General features: G+C 34.9%; 1 protein-coding gene across 1 annotated transcript in view; it reads left to right on the top strand.

The window, feature by feature from the left end:
• The first annotated feature begins 368 nt into the window (after positions 1 to 368).
• The window catches only part of LOC145681794 (glycine receptor subunit alpha-2-like), a 32787-nt gene continuing 23381 nt past the window's right edge, over positions 369 to 9774 (top strand). Inside the window, exons 1-3 of the mRNA XM_081753404.1 lie at positions 369 to 465; positions 4640 to 4713; positions 8781 to 9004. Coding sequence (XP_081609530.1) covers positions 369 to 465; positions 4640 to 4713; positions 8781 to 9004 — 395 coding nt within the window. The remainder of the gene's footprint in view (positions 466 to 4639; positions 4714 to 8780; positions 9005 to 9774) is intronic.

The following is a 9774-nucleotide window of genomic DNA, read 5'->3' as shown; positions in this document are numbered from 1 at the left end:
GCGAGGCGCAGTCAAATGAAGACTTTAACAATCTTTTGGAAAGATTATTGAGCGAATGAGAAACACATGAATGCTATAATTCTACATAATCTTCTCCATAAGTTTTCTATCGCTTACAAAGTGCCTCCATGCCTCTGGAAAAAGTTTTGTTTGTCTGCGCAACTAATCGTGTACCAGCAAATACTTCTTTAAGGTGAAAATTACTGGAGGAGAAATCAGGTGAGTAAGATGGGTAGGTTAGAGACTCAAAGTGAAGGTCTTGAATAATCGCAACCGTTATAGGGCAGTATGAGGCCAAGCATTGTCATGCTGCAGAAGAACATTATTGGCAGTAGTTCGCGTCACTTTTTTCGTATGGTAGGTTTAAGATGATTTTGGAGAAGATCGGAATACAGGATACTATTGACTATGCGTCTCGTAGGCATATAGTGCTCCAAAATGAATCCCTGTTGGTCCCAGAAGGGAGTAAGCATTAACCTCCCTGCAGATGGTTGTGTTCGAAATTTATTTTCAGTTGAGGTGATGACGAATGCTGCCAATCTAGGGTCGATTTTATTTTTGTTTCCGGAATGTAATAGTGCACCTTATTAGCGCAAAAGCTCATGACATTCATTAACACACCGCTGTTCGAGTTCGTTTGCCAGCTGCCACGATACCTGTCCGACACTTTCCGAAATCGGAACACATGTTGGATTGCTATGGGTTGAACCATGATTTATGTCAATAATTGTCGCTACTTCATCGACTGTCCTTTATCAAAGTTTCAACAGCTTCAACCTTCTACGGCGTTACAACTCGATGTGCCTAATCTGTGCGAGGAGCACCTTCAGCAGGTGTTACACCATTTAAGAATTTCCAACTTCACCCATAAGCTTGTGGCTGTTACAGACATGTGTCGCTTTGTTGCCGTTACCTTTATTTTCCCATGAATCTCGATAGGTTTCAAAACCTTCAGCCATCAAATATTTTATGACAGAGCCCTGTCTCACCTTGGTAGTTAATAGAGGGGACGGCCTTCTTAAACTCTTTCTGTAACGGTGTTTATGTCGTTACACTCTTTTACCCCCTACTGGAGAAAAACAACACTGTGAGCAACAAAGCCTATTTTCATAGTAGCGTCACATTTCAAATTTATAATAAACTTTCAAGGTCTTCATTTGACCGATTCTCGTACTATGTATATAGGCGATAGTAAATGTAAATTCACACATGTTCTTATTTTAAAATAATAAAGTTGAAGCTATTGGTTCAGTTTGTATACAGTAAAGTATCGGTAATCCAATGCTCCTTATAATACAAACAAACCTAGAAAGATGACACGACCTCTAATAGCCAATCGTTCCTGGAATAGATTTGACGTTTTACAATAATAGATAGTTATTAGTACGTTGGGTACACCAAAAAATGCTGCACTTTTTGATCGGAATATGCCACTATTTGTGGTAATAGTTTATGTCAAAATGTAATATTTCAGCCGGAGATCCACTTCCAAATTCCTTATAAAACACCAAAATGGCGGTCATTTAAGATGGCCGCCATGAGCCACGATATTGCCTTTTTTAAATAGCTATTGCTTCATCACTACTCATCCGCATTTAACGATTAGTACCTCATTCTCTTAACAATAAAACAGACTTTCAATTGCATAATGGCACATGTCCGTATGACGTATGAGAAAAGGGGAAATTTGGAGGAAACCGGGAAATTTCTCAAGAAAAAATACCTTTTTTTTTTTTTTGAAGTTTGTGGACTCGTAGAGCGACTCCAGATAAGAGAACGCAATCACATTGTACCCTGGAAATAACATTTATTTATTGATAGTGTTTTTACCAAATATGATTTGATATCTTAAATATAGTGGCGTGGGAAAAATATTTCCCAAATTTATTTGAAATTAGAAAATATATATCAGTAAGGAACATTACGATCTAAAATTCCTTGAGCGATTACAATCAATTCAAATTTTATGATTCGTACGCCATTCTCTTCAGAATGATGCAATCTTTCAAATGCAATATTGTTTATGTTCCGATAAAGTACAGGGAAGGGGAAATTTTGGGAAAAGCGCGAAACTTCTCTGAAAAATTCTTTTTTTAGGTGTTTGGATCCCCTTAGAGTGGCCCCAGGTGAAAGTACACTCATGTCCAATATTATTGTCGCATATCTATAAATATGTTGTTCTAGGAATATAATTTGATAACGAAATCGCCCGGTAAAGACATGTCTGCGGCAAATTTCATGTCAAAAGAGCAGAAAATAAGAACAATAAAGCGAAAAAAAAACTTCCTTGTCCATTTCGCAACAATTTGTTTTACTCATTCTAATTTTCGTATTTATAATTCTTTTCCTATGAAATTTGCCACACATATACATTTCCCGATTATACACATAGTATCAGTATTAAAAGTATCCTGCAAAATCATTATAAAGTTATATTCTTACAAGGAGACAGTTATAGATATGCGACAATCATTTTGGACATGAGTATACGTAACCCTAACATACCACAAAGAATACGCTGCAGTATTGTTAAAGCTTCTGCAAACATCATTCCAATATCTTATAAAATATTTTCCAATCTATAAAATATTTCCCAATCTTGTTTGCAAGTAAAATATATATACAAGTAGGGAAAATTACGATATAAAATTTCTGGACAGAGTTCTAACCATCCAAATTTTGTGGTTAGTACGTCATTCTCTTTAGAATGATCGAATGTTTCAAATGAAATATGGTTCATAAACCCATGACGTAGGAAAAAGAGGGAAGTTTATGCCCCCAAATTTATTGAGAGGTAAATCTTATGGAGTTATTCAGTACATTTAAGAAGTTTACGAAATTCTTTTGTATCTTATCTACTAATTGTTCCATTTAGATGTTCTTAGAGCGGCTTCAGGTGAAAGTACGCAACCCTATCTACCAATTCATACAAAAAAAAAAAAAAAAAAAAAAAACGCGGGAGTAATGTTAATGCTTTATGCAAACACTAAATAAGATATCGAAATAGTGCCAGCATGGAGTTGAAAGACTGTTTTATTATTAAGAGAATGAGGTACTAATCATTAAATCCGGATGAGTAGTGTTGAAGCAATAGCTATTTAAAAAAAGGCAATACTGGGGCTTTTGGCGGCCATCTTAAATGGCCGCCCTTTTGGCGTTCCAGACGGATTCCGAAGTGGATCTTTCGCTCAAATGTTACATTAATTTATTAATTATATTACCTTGCTCTTGACAACTCCAATCGGATTCTTAATGATTCTAAGGCATCTGTTTGGTTGTCTAAGCCATCGCTTTACTGTATAACATAAGCGACAAAGATTGCAACTGGGGTCTATTTTGTATCCCAGCTTTATTTTTCTACAAATTACTCAAAGATAACACTAGTTTTTATGTTATACTGACAATTTAAGAAAAAAGAACACAATTCACTGATGTTATTTTAAAATTGTAGGTCTAATGAGATGAAAATAATTAAAATCTTGAATTTCAGTTTCAGTTGCCTTTGCACTTCGAATATTGGATAGACAGACGTCCTTTTTTTTGGAAGATTTATTTTTTGCTAGCTCATTTTAAACATGATTAGCAAATAAGATCTTTTTCTTGTTTGACAATGTAGAACTCACGTCGCAACGGCCTCTTCATTCCTACTCCGTCTGATGAAGTGGAGACTGCACTATTCTCTGAAGTATGGATATCGAACATCTCCATGTATACACTAACTGGCTTTTTCATTTCAACAAATGTAGATCTCTGGATAATGTACGAACGAACCAACTAATCTTCTAGCAAGAATATGCATTGACAGTGTTTCTGCGTTATCTTCCAGCCAGGAGTTTTGAGGTACCAGACAACCAAAGCGTTAAGATAAACAACAATACGTATTTTCACGTAACATTTACTACGAATGAATGAGGTTCAAAATAGGCTCAAACCAAGTTTTTCCTATCCTATATGTAGAATATAAATAATGTATTATTACGTTATTTTTCAATAGAATTAAGGACTATCTATGGTTTGTGGTCATGAATAATAACAATGATTTAAAAATTTTGACAATGTAGAGTTCTATTATCGACTGTTTAACTTTTTAGTTTATAACATGGTAAAAGTAAACGACCAAAAACGCCATTAAAACTGATTGTGGTCGTTTATTCTTGTACCGTACTTTATGTAAGTTCAAACATAGTATTTTTCAGAATTGACAAAGATATTAAAGAAAACATCTGGAAAGATACTCGTAACATGTCACAGGTCTTGCAGTCAATGTTGATCCACTTGTTTGCTACTTTCATAAAATTTTTCAGCAATATTATCCGGTGTGTTTGGATCCGAAAAATTAACGTCTTCTGAAAACCGACAAAAAAGGGCTCATATTCGAGTATTGCTTATATTCTTTTTATAACTTTTGCGTAGTATCATGTGACTGCTCTAACAGACAAAATCAAGGAATGGATGAAAATCAATTAGGAATGTTATCCTTCCATTTCCACTGAATTACTATTAGTATGTAAATATATTGTAAAATGTCACACTTGTACAGTGTTAAACAAGTCAAGATATATAGTCTACTATTTTGAGAAAAAACGATAATTATTTAAAAGAAATAACACAGATAATTATTTGAATTATTATCTTTCAGCAACGAAGGATAATTGGACAATAGAGCTCAGCATAAGAGACATTGAAATCACTGGCATAGACAACCTTGAAAGCGTAAGTACGAACATAACCATATAGAGTTTGTGGAATTTGATTTGCTCCTGTAGCTACACCAATGGATTTCTGACTGTTGTCTGGAAATCGATAACTCTTGACAGTCAATAAATTGACTTAGATCACTGTGTTTGATGGGATGTTCTAAAATGTTTAGATTACAAACTTGTGCGGCTGCTTTAAAATTATTTGCAAGTGAGAGTTGTTCTATAATGCTTTTCGAAATTATGACATGAATTAACTTATTTTAGAGCATGTAAAAATCGTGGGTCAAGTTAAATCTTACGAACACTGTTAACAGCAACTAAATGTATTGAACAATATAGGCGATTTTACTTGTAATTTTCTACAGTCCCTATTTAATTATTTTCAATTAAAAATGTGAATATTCTTAGACCAACATTTTGTGTGCAGTTAAACTATCCTAAAAATAACAAATAGAAGGTACTGTGTCAGAACTATGTATATTGATAACGGTAGTAGATATTATAATAATGGGGAATGAATTAGAATATGTTTGAAGTATTATCATATTAAACATTGGTTAGAAGAGGCAAACTACATTATTATCCACTGCATTACATGTAAAAAAGTTTCATTCAGTTCTTTAACCTGGAAATTAATATTGCTACAAAACTGAAATTAGTGTAAAATTGGTTAAAGCTAATTAGGAATGTTCAAAAGCGCTTTGGTTAAATGCTCACTATATACGAATACTAATCTTTAACTTTTATCCCCAAGTTCCCTTGATCCCATAGATCGCATGCGATAGTGCTAGAAAATTTTTCATCTGATCTAGGCGCTAATTCTGGAAACTAGTAGCCATAATAATACGAATTCAATTAGGTACATAGACATTCATATTTTGGTATTTCCAGTCGCCATGGCGACCTGGCGTACGATATACAAGGCTGTTCCAGAGCGACCCAGACACTACCTTTTTCTCGAGAACGGTACATGCTATCAAGTTGAAATAAAAAGTTGCATCACAAATGTGTGTCCAAAGAATTCGTAGAAATTATTTACAAAATCCCGAAAGCCCCCCTTCGTGGTGTAATGGGGGCCACATGCCCCGTTCTTGCGATTTTCAAATGGAAACGATATGTTTTGAATGCACATTCGAAAAGGTGGGGAAAAATAAGATTGCCCTACGAAACATTTGTCCGTACTACCTACCGTTTTCCGTGTACCAATTGTTTTTTCAAAAAAATGAAGGTGCGCGAAATGGGGTGTACGGAGTTTACTAATTAAGATAATGTAAGCACCGTCACAGTTTTGGGAAGTGCAAGACACACGATTTTGAATGATATGCCACATGGTGACTCAGGGTCTAAAAAAAGAAAAAAACTGCGTGACCCAAAAAAGGGGGTCCAAAGTAAGGTCAGAACTCGAAAATTTCAAATGGAAAGGGGATTGAGTAATATATTCGGGTAATATATGACTCGAGGGGTCGTGTGCACTAGACAACAAAAAGAAATTCAGATGCATATGAATAATCCCATGATTGTTAGTTCAATTTGAATTTGGGCAAAGTTTCAATTTTTGTATTTTGAATTTGACTAAATTATTGTCAATATTGTTACTCTCACAAACGCAAGCTACGTTGAAAACGTAGGAGAAATGTATTGCAATTTACTTGATATTGCCACTCCTTTTATCTACTCTAACATGATTTTTCAACTATTTTTTTGGACGCTTGTGTCACATAAATTGCATTAAATTAATCCATCGTATTGACATAGGTGCAGTATTCACTACGAAGCATTTAAAAGCATATGCAAAGAATAATATATATATTTTTTAATTATGCGCTTAAACAATGCCTAAAAGAAATAACAAAGATTAGGCATAATGTAATGGATAGAGAGAAACTCCAATCGTGTTCTTTCGCATCCCACTTTCTTCTTACCAGGAAGCGGATATTATAATTTTCTCAGCATCCTATAGCTATGAGTATGATATTTCTCAATCTGAGGTGTTTAGTTCAAAGAAGTGATCATTGTGTATATATATCTATTTCCCTCATATTCGCATGTACAATATTATGTTAGTTGTCATTTTAAATTCAAATTATGAATACTAACTTTATTTGCTATACCAAAACTTAAAAAAAATTACAGTACGAGTGCTACCCTCATATTTAAACGCGACTAATGATTTGAATTCCACTATAAACGGTACTTCCCTCTGATAGGACTCAGTATTGAAACGAAATTGAAACTCCAATTAAGCAATCTCTTATTTTCCAATTAGAGGCAGAGGCGGATCCAGGACGGACTTCTGGGGGGTGGGTGGGTTGTAATACTGCTACTTAGAGCTACTTTTAAGAACTCCAAACTCTGAGATAAGTTTTGTTTGTATGTATATAAAATAAGAAAGTTTCCACTTCTTGGGGGGGGGGGGGGGCGATCGCCCCGTGGATCCGCCACTGATTAGAGACAAAGGGTATGAGAGTAAGATTTTAATCGTGGGTATTATTCCCTTTCCTTTAAGTGTTCTTCATTCGAAGTTAAACATGACTTAAAAACTTCTTATAGCTCTCTTCTAGTGAAGTACCCTGTAACATTTGCAAATAAACGTAATAAATCAATCACTTACATCTAGTAAAATTGTGCAACCGCAAAGTAATTAATGTAACAGCAAACAGTCATTTTATTTAGTCGCACGTGTATGAAAAAAAAAGGAACAAAAAGGTGATTGATTATGTATCACAAAATCTATACAGTCTCTCCGTAAACGTCCTTACATTCTCCACTCAAGGCAAGCGTTGGTGTGATTTGATATTGCCTCTAACCCATTTAGCCTTTCAAGTTTGTTTCCTATGATTTATGGAGTAGTAACACAATCTTTATAGTTATACCAAGAGAACTTCAAAAGAAAACCTTTGCTTTGTAACTTTTAAATTAAAACAAAAAAATCTATGGTATATTGAGTATTTGAAAGAACATTTTGTACATTATTTGTCATTTGTTATACTTTAATCAGCAAAAAATTCTAAAAGTTCACAAAAACATTTAAACGTAATCATTTAGAAGTAGTACTAATCAGGAGCTTAGCGTCCATAAAAGCTGTGGAAACCCCACTTTCCCTCAGTAAATACAATAATTCATTAAATACAGGGTGTTTCAAAACAACACCGACAACGTTTGGGAGGTGATTCCTGACACCAAGATAAGACAAAAAGTATAGACCAACCTGGGTGCACAAATGCTTCCTTCCGGAGTTATAGGCTGCCGAAAACAGGAAAAATTCAATTATAAAGGTCCATAGCTTCAAAACTATGGGACCTACCGTAGGCGGGTAAAGACATCACTTAGGAACTAGTATGTGCCCTACCCAAATATCCAGGTTTCAGAATCCTGTGGTACTTCCGCAACAATTTTTATAGTAGTAGTTGTTGAGCACTTCAATTTATATGCCGGTAGCGAAACTCCCTCCATAAAAATTGTTACGTGAGTACCGCAGGATTCTGAAACCTGGATATTTGGATAGGCCGTATACTAGTTCCTAAATAAAGTCTTGACCCGACTACGATAGGTCCCAGAGTTTTGGTGCTGTGGACCTTTAAAGTTCAATTTTTCATGTTTTCGGCAGTCTATAACTCCGAAAGGAAGCATTTGTGCGCCCAGGTTGGTCTATACTTTTTGTCTTATCTTGGTGTCAGGAATCACTTCCCAAACTTTGTTGATGTTCTTTTAAAACACCCTGTATTGTAGAATAAACAATAGCGTCCTTTGAGTTCGAGTTCAGCACCGTTTCAGAAGTGAGGCTATGTAAGACTGGACCTACTGATTAACGTGGAATTCGAATCACATGAGCTTCCTCTGGGAATCGAACCCAGATCTCCCACGTCAAAAGTGCGTAGACTAACCGCTTAGCCATGAAGGAGCACGATAATTTCCTTCAAAACTAGTATCATTTGCTTATGGCTTTCAGACATTTTACAAATTATCGTAGTAATTTACCTTGGAATTCATTTTTTAACACTCAAATAAAAGTTTTATTCAAGGTATATTTAATACCACTACGGATTTTAAATAATGTTTCTTTTTTATTATTTCTTTTAGACTTTAAAAGCAGATCTAAACATGATGTTGACATGGATAGATCCCAGAATTGATATAAATAGTTCAAGTGATTCAACATATACATTGGATCCAGGTGAGAGAGATATGATATGGACTCCAGAAATCCGATTTCGGAAGATGAAGGAGCTTAAGACTGACAGAGGGATTACGGATACAAGATTAGTCACTCTGCAACAAGGTCAAAAAGTATCATACATTATCAGGTATGTATTTAATTCTGTGTGTTTTCTGTTATTGGCATAGTAGGAACTCAAACAGCATACGAAGTAACTGAAATATTTCACCATTGTGTATGTCATATTAGTGTATCAAGGAATCGGTCTAAAACACTACGTAGGCCAAAGACGGCGGAGGACTGTACGCTGGAGGAATGTGCAATGTTACATTCGTAACGCAGTTTGTTTATAAACATGGTTTGTAAAATTCATGCAACTAAAGACAGGACACTTCACTTCCAGTATTGATAGGGGTCTATTTGAAATATATCTATAAGGGAATAGACCCTAATGGTTCACTATATAACTTCCCCCCAATCCCACTCCAGGAGAAAAATCCGTACACTGTGGGGTTTATTCCTCACCACGACAGCATAAGTTAATTTTGAAGGTTAGCTCTAGTGAGTAACCGTGTTCTAATTATGTTTATAAAAAAAAAAAAAAGAGAAAAACGTTGTTTTCTGTTTAAAACAGTTTTTTGCAATGAGAATGTTAAATTTATTACTCTAATTACTACCACTCGATGTTTTGCTTTCTTTGCATGCTACAAGGGTCTGAGGTCTGTCAGACTCACCATTAAGAGTTATTGTCCGTTGGTTTGCTTTATAAAACTTATATTCTCGAATAACATGATCTAATATTCAATAGTTGTTTTTTAATTGAAAATACAGTATTTCGTTCCGAATACTTATTACTATTTCCTTTTAAAGACGTGGAAGAGTGACAGAAAGTCATGTTAGTTTGTTATAGATACTTAC

This window comes from Thermobia domestica, chromosome 3 (genome assembly GCF_964235325.1).
Source record: "Thermobia domestica chromosome 3, izTheDome1.hap1.1, whole genome shotgun sequence".
NCBI classification, from domain to species: Eukaryota; Metazoa; Arthropoda; class Insecta; order Zygentoma; family Lepismatidae; genus Thermobia; species Thermobia domestica.
The sequence above is the reverse complement of the archived record's forward strand: the minus strand, read 5'-3'. Positions and strand labels throughout refer to the sequence as shown.